The following is a 14,883-nucleotide window of genomic DNA, read 5'->3' on the forward strand; positions in this document are numbered from 1 at the left end:
GGGTGTCATTGTTTAGTTATTAACCTGACATTTGATCATAAGAATGCCTCTACAAACTGCAGGGCACAGTGGAAAAACCAAAAAGCAAGCATTTAAAGTCTATGTAATATGTGATGACAGTCGCATTAAAAATCACCTCCACCTAATGCATAACATATTGGTTTATTACTGTGACTAGGGCAGTCAGTAGTGCCAATAATATCATTGTTAGTCATTATGTATACACACTTGTGAGCAGTAATTTCATTTTAAATGTGTTTTATTTAATATATTTTTAATTTGACATGTTACAGTGTACAAACATAAAAACATTGAATACACCTTATGAATATACATGCATGGAAAGTACCGCTTTAGTTCTCTGGGATGCTAGGATCACAAAATAATTTAAAAAAAGACATTTTGCAAAACAGTGTACATTTCAGTAGCACTGGTCATTAGTCTGTACCCACTTTTTCCAACATATTGTCACAACAAAATGAAATGTAGTATGATCACAAATGGAATGCATCTACAAAGTTTAATAAACATAATGACAGATGGATATTATTTAAAAATGGTCTGACCTGAGAGTGAGTAAAATCCCTCAATTTGCTCAAAAATATTTTTTGGATAAAAACACATACATATGTACATTTTACACCCCTGCTTGATAATCTTTCTAAAATATATACAAGTTTTAAGTGTTTATAAAATAATCAGAGAAAATTATTGTTTTGACAGTTATACTGATCATTTTAGATTATTAATATACACATATGCTCTGAAAGAAAGAAAGAAAGAAAGATTTCAGTTTGTTTCATTTTCAAACTGTGCCAGTATAACACAGCGCAATGACTGAACTGTCTTGGTTTTTTTATTCACCACTGCAGCCGCAGAGTAAAACTCAACAATTGGTTTATAAGGACCTCTGTTGGCCAACCGACCAAACTACAAGAAGTGGTATTGAAACCAGACAGATTTCAAATGGTTTTAAAGTCATAATACCAAAAATAAAACAGCAAAGACGATATACAAATATGTACAGAAACAATCACTGAATACATTAGATTTTTAAGGACTAAAATCTGAGGCACCACAGTCTCAATTCTCTGTCCAGACCGAAATGGGTTTACATAAACAATTAAAATAGGAAATATTGTAAAAGAATATATATTCGATTATAATATTTCCTTTATATATATTTCCTGAGAATTTGAATTATAGATACATAAAATAATTATGTCATATATACAACAACATTAAGTTGTCCACAGTGCTTATTTTGATGCTGATTAATATCTACATTAACAAGATTATTCTGGTTGTTAGAAATCCATGCTGGTTGTATAAGCCAGGACAGGCCCAGTTCTGAATCAATCCAGTAATAACACCCCATGCCTACCAAACCTTGGTTAAGGATGACTGATTTTGGTGCATAACCCAATTCAGATGTTAGTCGTAAGTACACAAAAATGGTCTCAGTTTGTCCACAGAATTATATTCAGTAGGATGTACCCTTAGGAAAAACAACAACTTTTCATCCGATTATCCTAATCTTAGATGTACATAGACATGATGCTCATATAATGTAATAAAAGAGCACTTTTACCCTAAAGTGTATCATAGCTTTTGTCCTGAGAGTTGATATGCAATGCTGTAGTTCAAAGTGGAGAAATGGAAAACTGGTATGAATGTTTTAACCAGATTTAAGTCTTGTTAGGCTGGAGTTTTGGGTTAAAGCCTGATCTCTGGGTTTAAGGCTGAGGTCCACTGAAAGTGGCAATAGGGAGGCAAAGAAGAGAGCAGAAGGTTGGCTGCAGAGGCTGGGTCTGAGATGTGAACACCCTTCCTTTCGTCCAATCAGTCGAACTATCTGGCTTATAACAAACTGATACTTCACACCTGCAAAGAAATAAATATTTTTGAGTTCTTTGACATTGCATAAGTGCTTAATTGAGTTTACATACAAATATAATATATACATGGGTCCAAAAGGTAACTGCCAATGGTGGATGAATTGAAAAAGTTTACCGGTTGTTGGCCACAAAACTATTTTTATTACAAATATTTTTAGTGTCTCTATGACAATGTAATTATTAAACAGTTTTTTTTTCTTAACAGTGATGGTCACTGACTCACTTTCATTGACGTATATGCTAGTTTCTGTCTCGCAGTAAAACGTGAAGATGACATTTTGTAATTTTGTTCCTCAATTTTTTTATTTTGTTTTGCTGGCTTAATGCAAGGAATATCGAAACAAAATTAAGGATGACATTTTTATTGCGAAATATTATTACAATTTAAAATAACTGTTAACTATATTAATATGTTTTTAAACATTATTTAAGATGGCAAAGCTGAATAGTCAGCAGCTATTACTCCATTCTTCAATGTCACATGATCCTTCAGAAATCATTCTAACATACTGATTTGATTTGGTGCTCAAGAAACATTTCTTATTATCAATATTGAAAATGGTTGTGCTGCTTAATATTTTTGTGAAAACTGATACATTTTGCAGGATTCTTTTCAAAGACAGCATTTATTTAAATTTGATATACAGGTGCTGGTCATATAATTAGAATATCATCAAAAAGTTGATTTATTTCACTAATTCCATTCAAAAAGTGAAACTTGTATATTATATTCATTCATTACACACAGACTGATATATTTCAAATGTTTATTTCTTTTAATTTTGATGATTATAACTGACAACTAAGGAAAATCCAAAATTCAGTATCTCAGAAAATTAGAATATTACTTAAGACCAATACAAAGAAAGGATTTTTAGAAATCTTGGCCAACTGAAAAGTATGAACATGAAAAGAATGAGCATGTACAGCACTCAATACTTAGTTGGGGCTCCTTTTGCCTGAATTACTGCAGCAATGCGGCGTGGCATGGAGTCGATCAGTCTGTGGCACTGCTCAGGTGTTATGAGAGCCCAGGTTGCTCTAGTGGCCTTCAGCTCTTCTACATTGTTGGGTCTGGCATATCGCATCTTCCTCTTCACAATACCCTATAGATTTTCTATGGGGTTAAGGTCAGGCGAGTTTGCTGGCCAATTAAGAACAGGGATACTATGGTCCTTAAACCAGGTACTGGTTGCTTTGGCACTGTGTGCAGGTGCCAAGTCCTGATGGAAAATGAAATCTTCATCTCCATAAAGTTGGTCAGCAGCAGGAAGCATCAAGTGCTCAAAAACTTCCTGGTATACGGCTGCTTGGACACAGAGCTCTGTGAACAGCCAGCCTCTTTTGCAATGACCTTTTGTGTCTTGCCCTCCTTGTGCAAGGTGTTAATTGTCGTCTTTTGGACAACTGTCAAGTCAGCAGTCTTCCCCATGATTGTGTAGCCTACAGAACAACCTCCTTCCCTCAGTTAGAGCATTGAAAATAGATTGAGGCTGGGTCTTCCAACATGACAATGACCCGAAGCACACAGCCAGGATAACCAAGGAGTGGCTCTGTAAGAAGCATATCAAGGTTCTGGCGTGGCCTAGCCAGTCTCCAGACCTAAACCGAATAGAGAATCTTTGGAGGGAGCTCAAACTCATACTTAAATACGGCTGTACAGCTCTGAGCTGCCAGTGTAAATCTTTATATAAATTTATTTTATATTGTACAATACACTAGGAATGTGTACAAGGTTTTTTTTTTTTAAAGTAAAGTTTTAAGTTTGGTTTTTAAATTCTTTTAAGTAAAATAAAGAAAGAAAAATATACTTTTTCTCCTTAACCTCTTGCTGTTCCTGTCGCCTAAGAATAGAATAGCAAAAAACTGATGTGACAAGCCATCAGAACCGAACTGAACCGAAAACCGTGGTTAAAAACCAAGGTATGTATTGAACCGTGGACTAACTGTATTGTTGCATCCCTAATATCTATCTATCTATCTATCTATCTATCTATCTATCTATCTATCTATCTATCTATCTATCTATCTATCTATCTATCTATCTATCTATCTATCTATCTATCTATCTATCTATCTATCTATCTATCTATCTATCTATCTATCTATCTATCTATCTATCTATCTATCTATCTATCTATCTATATATATATATATATATATATATATATATATATATATATATATATATATATATATATATATATCAAGCAGAACAACTGTTTCCAACATTGATAATTAGTGAGTATCAAATCATATTAGAATGATTTCTGAAGGATCATGTGACACTGAAGACTGGAGTAATGGCTGATGAAAATTCAGCTTTGCATCACATAACGAAATTATATTTTAAAGTATATTAAAATAGAAAACCATTATTTTTTCACAACATTACTGTTTTTTCTGTATTTTTGATTAAATAAATGCAGGTTTGAATAGCATAAGATAATTTATTCAAAAACATAAAAAATAGTAATGTTTTTAAACGGTATACACACAAACACATATATACTGGACAGCAGTAATTAACAAAGTACATTACTCCAGTAAAAGTAAAAATACTACTTTAAATTTGTACTTTTTGAGTAAAAGTATAAAAGTACTTTTGACAGCCCGATGGTGATAATGCCACAGACATGGGTTGAATTAACAGGGAACGGGTGTAAAAGCTTGTCTTGGTGACAAAAACTTTTATGTTAGATGTGATTAATCGTGATTCATCAATATGACAGCCCTAAAATATTTTTTTTCTTTTTAACCAAACTTTAGCATAAAAAGCCAACAAAAACAACCTGTAGCCTACCTGGTCACACTCTGTAAAATTTTCTTCTCATCTTGGTCCAGACAAACTGCAAAGGTGGTGTTGCAAGTTCCGCTAACCTGAACCTTGTCCACTTTTACTTGTGTGGTGGTCAGTTGCTGGAATACAAACAATGTTATCTTAATAAAACATGAAAATATTGTAGCTTGAATCTCCCAAATAACCTTCACACTCATAAACATTTGAGCTTAATCTATGCGAGTACAAAAGAGCATTGTTAATAGTGTTAGATTGGTCTTGCAAAAGGAGATATACGCATTTCCTCAGTAGCACTCAGTATTCTCTATCCTTCATTTATTTTAAACATTTGTAACAAACAGTATATTTTCTTTTCAAATGATAAATAAAAAAGATGAAGTACAGTCAGTGTGTGGTGTAAGTGAACCAAAGAGTAACCACTGGCACTGTAAAAATGAAAGTACGACTGACACCAAAAACACAACGGTGCAAAAACAAGAGCCATATCGTGCAAACTGGTACAGACACAGGTTAATAAAAACCAAAATGTTTGCTCTTGGTAAAAAAATGTTGTTGTTTGTCGACTGCTACACATTGCTGCAGAAACCACATGAGAGAAGTAACTGTAGGTGTTTGCGCTAAGTTTGTTTCTGGCTGTTTAAACCGCAGCTCAGTTTTCTCCCATACTTCCTTCCTGCTCACCTGATTGTAGCCTTTCTTTGATTTAGAGTTTTGTCTCTTCAACACTTCTGTCATTGTCAAATGAAGGCACTCCATTTTAGAATCTAAAGAAAAAGACTTGGTTGATTCGGATTTACATGCACTAACAATCAAAATTGCACAAAAAACCCATCTTGGCTGCATTTGAGTGCAGTGCAGTGCAAGCAAGAGATAATTTGTGAAGAAGAACTACAATCCCATTAAGCACTGCAAATCGCAATAAAAAATGAAAACATGTAAACATATGTGCTGTTTAACAATTATTTAAAAAATAAGTTAAAATAATTGATGGCTGATTGATTGATTGATTGATTGATTGATTGATTGATTGATTGATTGATTGATTGATTGATTGATTGATTGATTGATTGATTGATTGATTGATTGATTGATTGATTGATTGATTGATTGATTGATTGATTAACAACCTCGTAGCTCACAGTAAGTCTGTTGTTAAAGGTTTATAAGCTATCATTAAAAATGTATTCCCCTATGGAGAAAATTAAATAGATTTTTACTGTATACACAGTTTTGCAGTTTACAGTCCATAAGCATATCAATTAATTTAATTCATCATTTCATTACATTTAAATTTAAACAATTAACATTCCTAATTAAAATATGTTTAAAAAAGTTCTGTCTATAATGATATCAATGTTATTTTCTACCTAGTTCCTCAGGATTCCTGCAGGCTTTTAGCAGGTTTATAGAGGTGCAGGACTTCTCTGACATCGTCTTCTGACTTCTGCCACTGACATGTATCTGAATGTAAAGATAAAAAAGAGAGGTTGAATGAAAATGTGATTACTTGCATTAAAATTCAAATTGATAGTCATTAAAAACTCTGGAATGGTTCGTCTTACTCTGTTGTAAGTCACTTCCAGTGACAAGGGAACAGCCTCACGGTCTCCATCTATGCCAAACCTCTTACTGGCAGCACCTAAAAAATAATAAAACAATTAGATTCTTTATAAAAGAAGTCAAGTTGGTCACCTTAACTACAGCAAAAAACAATACAGCTATTATAACAGGATCTGCAAAGTTCTTCTTCCTTTTTTCTTTAGGACATATAAACATTTTTGATTAGTCTAAATTTAAAGCTGCTTCTGTTGCTCCAAAATATCTTCAGATAAGTGAAGATCTGCTACTACCAAAAAACAACTTCAGTTAATTATGCAGACAACAGCAAGCTGCACAATGATAACGTGTGAAGAGCAATGCACACAATAAAAGCCCTTTTGCATGACTTTTGTCAGCGATTCAACACACTGTCATGAGCCGCTTTGAGCTCCATATGCAGACAGAATTATAGAAGAGTGTTTTTACAGGGTTGCTAGATAGCAAAGAAACAGGAGTAAACAGTGGAGCACGTACACTGATGAGATAAAACATTATGACGAGTCACAGGTGATGCAAATATCGTTGATCATCTCCTAGCAAGGCTACATATTAAGGACTGGGTAGATTAGATTGTAAGAAAACACATTAGTTCTCGTATGCAATCTGTTGGATGCAGGAGAAATGGGCAGGGGTAAAGATAAGAGCGACCCTGACAAGAGGGGCGAGGCGACTGGATCAGAATATATCAGAAATGGCAAGGTTTGTGTCTAGCTCCCGGTAAACAGTGGTGAAAATGTTCCATCAGTGGTCCGAGGAGGGACAAATCACAAAATGGCGACAGAGTGTTGGGCGCCCAATGCTCATCGATGCACAAGAGCAACACAGGCTATCCCGTCTGGTCTGAGCCAACAGTAAGTCTACTGTGGCACAAGTCACACAAAATTTGAATGATTTTGGTTATGGGAGGAATGTGTCACAACACACAGTGCTCTTCTGCGTATGGGGCCAATCAGCTGCAGAACTGGACCTAGGAGCAGTGGAAGAATGTTGTCTGGTCCAATGAGTCCTGTTTTTTTTTTTTTACATCACGTGGACGGATGTGTACATGTGCACCGTTTACCTGGAGAAGTGATGGCACCAGGATGCACTGTGGGAAGGCGACAAGCCAGTGGAAGGAGTGTAATGCTCTGGCAATATTCTGCTGGAAAACCTTGGGTCCGCCATTTCATGTGGACGTAAATTTGACACATTCCACCTATCTAAACATTGTTGCAGACCAGGGATACCCCTTCATAGTGTGTTCAATGTGCTGCTATGGCCTCCAAATTCCCCAAATCTCAATTCAATTGAGTATCTGAGGGATGTGCTTGATATATCTTGAAGTTTGTTCACACTCACCCATAGCCTTGATGGCTCTTGTACCAGCTGTGTGGCCCAGCTCCAAAGAATGAATAAACACTTCAGTCCGTCTTTCTCCTCCGGCTAGTGTCAACTATAGTCAAGAATTCAAGTTTTGTGAAACCATTGGATTGCATCATGGTCGTATAAAATGCAAGACAATTTACAAAATAGTCCAGAAGAGATTGAATACTGTAGTTGTCAATAGTTAACACCAAGAAACATATAAAAATGTATGTAGATGTCAAAGCATGTCTTAAACAATTTGTGCAGCGAAACTAACAAATTTGAATGAATGTACTACTTTTTTTTTTAAACACAGAACCCATTGGAGTATGATGCTCCACATATTGACTGACAGGCTATTATATTTAATAGATTTATAACTTAAAAGCCCATGCAACTTTTAAGGTACAACTTTAAAGTCCATTACTGAAACTGCCACAGAATGAGAAAATTGCATGTTTTTATTCACCTCTGCTTGATAGAGCTGAATGAGGGCGGGGCGGGCGGCATGGCGGCAGTAATAGAGCACCAGATCAGCAAAGAGCGGTAAACGCTCCTCAGCAACGCCCTCAGACAAGTCTGACTCAATCTTCGATGTTTGCTGTGAAGGCAAGAACATTTGATGTGAATATATTGCTCATCAGTCATTTAATTAGGATTTTGGCCATGGTGATAATCAAAACAATTAAAAACACACTTTCACACACACTAGTTCCTCATGTGAGTGGTTTTAAGGGATGTGGGTTTTTTGTGTGCGTGTGACTGTGCCAAAAACTGCTTGCCATATAATGAAAGGTTTACTGATATGGATATGAATTTGGATATGAATGCATTCTCTGTTCATTTGAATGAGTTTGTGTAGACGTGAGAGTATCACCTGGCACATCACATTAACGGGCAGGTCCATCAGGCTCAGAGTGTTACGCTCATACCAGGGATCCAGCATTCCCAGCAGATTGGCTATGTCATTAGTGCTGTCCTCTGTCCCATTCATACTGAGATCCTGTCGATAAATTAATACCAATGTTTCTGTATCAAAATATTACATATGAATGTCTGGACTAACAATGAATGAAAACAAAATCATCTTTGTTTTGACTTCAAAGTGTGTACAAGTAATGTAGTAATGTAAAACAAGTAATGTAACTTTCTACATCCATATGCCTGCTGAAACCTTATGGTAGTTTAAGCTGTTTTTTGTTGTTGTTGTTGTTGTCTTCAAACCTGGCTAAGCTAGTCTTTAGCTGGTCCCAGCATGACCTACTGAAAAAAAATGCTCAAAATCCCACTAAAACTATCAAGAGAGACCATAATATATTAGCCAGGCTGGGATACCAGCTAGACCAGATTAACACCATCTGAGATGTGATTTGATATCTAATCAAGCAATGTGGCCCATACACACTAAACGTTCTGAGAGTGCTAACCACATTTAAATGCGGGAGTAAATCTCCTAAATTCGTGTGTATGGAATACAGGAACCACATGTGAAACTGTAATGATTGACGCAGTGACAATTACAGCAATGGGTTGCGGCTGCAAGCAAGAAACATGAATGCCAACAGTTAAAGCAGTTTGATGTTTGCTACTTTTAATCATAGGGAATTTAGTAGTTGCATTTACTGCAGGGCTGGTGAGAGCTACGTTGATGAACAACACTCCTGTGACAAAAAGTACAAAAGAGTCAAGACTCATACTTCTCTCTCAGTGAATTGCTTGGAGAAGAGAGGCACACATCTTTGATGTACTGTACTTTTCATTAAAAACTAGTTGTTCAGTTCAGTTCTAATCACTTTGCTCATTTAAAGCAAATTCAGTTGTCACTACCTAATTTTTGTAAGTGAATTTGGTCGTTGAATGTGTTCCCAGGTGACAATATGTACTATTAAATGCATTAAAAATATCCTTGAGTATGTTTTTAGTACAATACAAATATACTATAATGCATTTTAATACATTTAATAGTACGTCTTTTTCACCTGGAAGTCATGCCAGTAAAAGTCTGTGTACAGAATGGGAATTAGTACTTGGAAGAGAAGTGACAATTTAGCTGCAGTGTGTACATACGAGATTTTTTTGCAGACAGTAAGTCACTTCTAAAACCTAAAGTCTGATGAACAAATTCTAAAGCCCAAATTATACTTCAGTTTTGACACAAAAACTTCTGAACACAGCTGAAAGCATAGCCTTTCTTAATATACACCATTTGATAGCGTGCGCGAACACAATCGGTAGGCACAAGCGTTTTCTCTCCTGAAGTTTTGAAAGATAATTTATTGTTTTGTTTTTTTAAACTAGAATTGCGCAAAATTTTAACCCCCTCCCACAAGTAATCAACATGGGAGCAACACGCTGGGCCAGTGTTGCAATTTTACGGAATGCAAAAAATTCAAGGTGCATGTGCGAGCTTGGTGTTGAGTTCAAGCAGGTTTAAAAAATATTACGCTACGCGCATTTTGCTGATGACAAAATTATTTTACACCGGCATGCCTAAGTGTACACACAAAACCAAAGTATACTTTAAGCATCAGTGTTTTAATTTCACTTACAATGCTAGAGACGGATAGTTTCAGTGGACTTGCTGAGAGCTGCAGAGAAGAACCAGAATTCCTCAAAGAAGAGTTGGCTGAAGTTGTATCCCTCCTTACAGGCACAAAGAAAAACTTCATTCTGAAAGCTTTGGTGAGGTGCGGACAGTCTCTTTCTCTTTTCCTTAGACTGCCATAGGCACGTGCAACCCTCCCTGCCACATGATCTGCCCCAAACACCACCACTCTGAGCATAGTGGTCCCTGCTGGCCCTTCCTCATCATCGCTACTCAGAATGGGCCTTCTCCTGTAGCAAACGTATTGCAGCTGCGAGAGGGGGGGGACTGGGAACCCTAATTCCATGCCCCGCAGCCGCACCTGCTGTGGCAGAGAATTGGATCTCTTAGAGCGAACAACCACCACTAATTCTTTAGCCTCAGGGCTGCCCAGGCTCTTGGCTCGACAGAGAGAGTTGCTGCTGCGATGTTTGAAGAGTCGTGAGAGGCGCTTGGAAAGTCGCACAGTGGTTTTGGCCTTGGACACAGATGCTGTGCTCAGACTGTCCTCCTCTACATCCTCACAGAAGTCACTGTCTGTGCCCGAAGCTTGAGATGAGTATGAAAGCGTGGAGCGTGGAGAGTATTCGGAGGAAGTGACCGACAGTGTGGAGAACATGGAGTCTTTGGAGGCAGTGGAAAGGGAGGAGACAGTGGAGAAGGTTGAGGCCCGATTGTCAATGCAACCGTTTGATACAAACCCTTCCTCCAAGTCATCATATTCATCATCTTCCACATCTACATTGTCTACATCATCCTCCTCCATGCCCTCAGATGTTTGAGATAAGGTCAATTCAGACTCGATCTCTAGAAGGTCATTCAGAACATCTAGCAAAAAAAACAAGATGGAAAATCATGACTCAGAGGGTCATTATTAGCTGGAGGATTAACTTCCAACTCATGAAACCCCTTAATGATATTTTAAACTAAATCAAAGCGACTGCAAATCAATCTTCTAATGTTTATAATTCCAAAAACAGCCAAACAAATGTTTGAATAAGCCCATGGGACTGGCTTGAATTCAGTGTCCTACCAAAATTATCCTTGTCCCAATGGAAGGTGTAGCACTTGGCTGCTGGAAGGTTGAGCGTCTGAAGAACCCCTAGTGACACAAATACAACAAAGTCTTTCTCATTAATCACCAGCCCACTCCAAACCCAACACACCACTGTTTCCCAAGCCGAAAAATCGTGCCATCAGCTTTATTGCTTCATGTTGGCCATCCATCTTGGTTAAGTTTCTAAGAGTCGGTGCCAGGTAAAATGTGCTAATGCTGCCCAGACAAACAGTGTAGTATGTCACCAAGCAACAACCATGAAACTCTATAGGATGTAGACCACAAATTCAAATGGCCAAAAGTATGTGGACACCCAAATATTTCAAAGCCATTGGCTTTAATAGGGAGTTTGCTAAAACAGTTTCCATTCTTCTGGGAAACATGGCTACAGGGATTATTCAGTCAACAGAATGTAAGGTGATGGGTAATGGAGCCTGGTTTGTAGCTGAGGTTCCAATTCATCTCACAGGTGGTCAGTGGGATTGATCGTAGCGCAAGCCAGTCAAGTTCTGCCCCATCATACTCTGTAAATCGTTTCAATATGGACCTTGCTCTGTACAGAAAAGGCCCTATTCTGCTAAAAGGTTTGTTGAGATGTTGGCTAAAATAGCCACATGCTTTGGTGTCCACATACTTTCTACGACAGTCTATGATGCAGCATAATCCATGTGTGTATTGTACAGTATCTTATTCTTCATTCATATTATTGATAGCTAGTGAATAGTAATTGATGAAAGCAAATCAATTAAGATTATGTTAATATAACTAAATGTAACAAATTTTAAGACTTATTGGTGCCCCATGGAAGTTTGCTAAGGTCCCCTAGTGGGTCCTGTTCCCTGGTTGAGAACCAACTGCTGAATTAAAAAGAAAAATGGAATTAAAAAATAAATAAATAAAGATTTCATAATACTCTTCATATTAGTTTGGACTCAAGTTTGGTAGCAATCCAAAGCACACTTCTCTGTCTCTTTAGGGTTTGTGAGGTGGGCTGGAAGTAGGAAGTGAGACTGTACCATCTGACATCATGCCATTGGAGGCCGGTATGACAAGTTTCTCTCGCAGCGCCTCCAGGCCAACCTCCACATGTTCTCGAGCTTTAGCTATATCCGCCATGGCCGCTGCAGACTCTAGAAGGTCACTCACTGAGGACAGGACCTGTGCCAACTCTTCGTCACCAAGGCACTGAAAAGGAACCAACTTAGTCATATATCCGCTTATGTTATTAAGTCATTTTAAGTCAGAATTTGACGAATGTTTAACTGTGTTCTAAATTAAGTTACCCCTGATTCTAACTTCCAAGTAATCTCACAAAGTGAATTTCACCTTTTGCAAGCAAACCTATTATAACAATCTTTACCCTTCCATTACTCCCACTCAATCCATCTATTTCTTCTCCATTAGCCACCCAACAACTCACATATGTGTCATTTGATCACACATCCAGTTATCAACTCCCTCCCCCCCAGTAGATCACACACTTCTTGACTCCCACTTCACACACACTCAATCATAATCTGCTGCACACATTCACTCTGTATCAACTCAAGTCTTTTGGAGCCCATTAAAACAGCAAACACCTTGTCATGTGAGGTGTACCTGTAGAGCACAGCTGATGGTCTGTAGTGGGTATTTAGTTCCAAGCACTGCCTGGAAGCTGTGTTTAATGAGTGTAACGCTACTTTCTCTCTGTGAGACCTCCGCTCCACTGAGCTGCTCGGCCACAGACAGGAACTCAGCAGGCACCTCAGCCGGGTTCATCAAAAACACCGTACTGCAAAAGAGAAAACATCACTGTAGTGAAGCAGAGACACTGAGAAAACACATAAGTCGTGTCCACAGAAGAGCTTTATAAGTGTTATTTTCTAGCGTATTTTATTTGGCTATAACAACAACCATGTTTAAATAACTTCTTTTTTTTTTCATTGAAAAAGCCCTTTTCATTGTGGCATGATCTTATTATTATCCAGGATAGATCTCAGAGAAGCCTGAGCTAAATTAAAATGGCATGACATTATAAAAAAAAAAAATAATAATACTTTGGTGATTCCATGGTATTTTTTATACCAGGGATCTTCAACAGGCCAGTGTCCTGCAGACTTTAATCCAAGCCCAATTTAACCCACCTGTAATTCTGAACACCTTAATTAGCTTGTTCGTTGTGTTGGGTTAGGGTTTGAGCTAAACTTAGCTAGACACTTGCGGTAGCTACACTACCATTCAAAAGTTTCTGATGAATATGATTTTCTATGGGGCTTTTTATGCATTTTGGTCGTTCATTTTCACAACAATGGCGTTTTGGGGGCCGCTGAAAAAAACAACTACGACTGGTCTGGCATGCATAATACAGCCTTTTTAGCTGTTTTCGCATACCCGTGTTAAGGGGGATCATTTTGATAACGTTGTCGTCTGTATACGAAAAGAGTAAAGGAAAGTTGGTGCTCAAGAAACATTCCTTAATTTATCAATGGTGACAAATGTTGTGCTGTAACAAACAACATAAAGGTTTTTACATTGATTTTTAATTTTTTTTAATTTTATTTGAAATAATAAATTACGAAGCTAGAATAACAGCAAAAGAAAACATAAGTACAGTAAATAATACTGGAAAATTAAAATGAACAAACCAATAAATCACCGCAGCAGATCATCACATAGATTGACAAATCTTCTATTTAAAATAATTATTTTAAAGCTTGGGCTATTTTACTCCAATAGGTAACAGTATGTATTCTAGCCCAATTAATCCTTGCAGTGCTGCATTCTAAACAAACTGTATTATGAAATGAAAGCAGCTAGAATATTTTAAGGTCCATGTCAGGTCCATTGCTGTACAATAGGTTTTTTTTTAGCAGCAGTGAAGCCAGACATTAATAGTCATCTCTGAACTAATGCAAACTTACTGTATAAGAAGAATGATCTTTGAGCAACAGTTTTTACTATACAATTTTGATCAATTTAATGTGTCCTTGCTGAGTAAAAGTATTCATTTCTTTCAACAACAACAACAACAACAACCAAAAAAAGCCTTTTGAATGGAAGTGTATTATGGTGTTTCTCAACTGGTCTTATTTAATGACTCAAATGGATGCACAAATTTCTCATCTTATCTTCCTATCTTATTATTTTATGACTTGTATTAAGTATTGTTTTCGAATAAGACAAATAAATTTGGATATCCAAGAACTGACACAGGAAGCGAGAGGTGAAGACTGCAACCACAAAGGGCTGAGCAATAACTGACACAACAGGATTTCCTCCTGCTTCTGTGGAAACACACTCACATGATCTTAGAACGATGACTGGAGACGGCAAGGCCTTGTTCCTCTCTGACCAGCCTGTGGTACGAAATTCCTGATACAAGCAAATGCACACAAGAACACATTATTTCATCAGATTTTAACATTATGTAACTATATGTAAAATCTTAGTGAAAGCACTGACGTTAGAGTGTGTGTTAAGTAATCTCCAAGGTACTACTAGTGCTCTTAAAACAGATAAACAAGTGCAGTCCTTATTTTGAAAATAATTGCAATGCTTCTTAAACCACTGGGGGGCAGTATGTCACTGCACTTTTCTGGAATTAGCACATTGGGACAAG

General features: G+C 37.1%; 1 protein-coding gene across 1 annotated transcript in view; it reads right to left on the bottom strand.

Annotated features, from left to right (window-relative positions):
* Positions 1-247: 247 nt before the first annotated feature.
* Positions 248-14,883, bottom strand: part of pik3r5 (phosphoinositide-3-kinase, regulatory subunit 5) — a 30,531-nt gene continuing 15,895 nt past the window's right edge. The window contains exons 6-18 of the mRNA XM_079841579.1: positions 14,567-14,636; positions 12,882-13,056; positions 12,299-12,467; positions 11,259-11,327; positions 10,191-11,053; positions 8,519-8,644; positions 8,111-8,242; positions 7,636-7,729; positions 6,261-6,337; positions 6,066-6,159; positions 5,380-5,462; positions 4,702-4,817; positions 248-1,884 (exon numbers count right to left, since the gene is read on the bottom strand). Of these exons, the coding sequence (XP_079697705.1) occupies positions 1,737-1,884; positions 4,702-4,817; positions 5,380-5,462; positions 6,066-6,159; positions 6,261-6,337; positions 7,636-7,729; positions 8,111-8,242; positions 8,519-8,644; positions 10,191-11,053; positions 11,259-11,327; positions 12,299-12,467; positions 12,882-13,056; positions 14,567-14,636 (2,216 nt within the window). The 3' untranslated portion in view covers positions 248-1,736. The remainder of the gene's footprint in view (positions 1,885-4,701; positions 4,818-5,379; positions 5,463-6,065; positions 6,160-6,260; positions 6,338-7,635; positions 7,730-8,110; positions 8,243-8,518; positions 8,645-10,190; positions 11,054-11,258; positions 11,328-12,298; positions 12,468-12,881; positions 13,057-14,566; positions 14,637-14,883) is intronic.

Source organism: Gobio gobio, assembly GCF_949357685.1.
Source record: "Gobio gobio genome assembly, chromosome: 17".
Classification (NCBI taxonomy): domain Eukaryota; kingdom Metazoa; phylum Chordata; class Actinopteri; order Cypriniformes; family Gobionidae; genus Gobio; species Gobio gobio.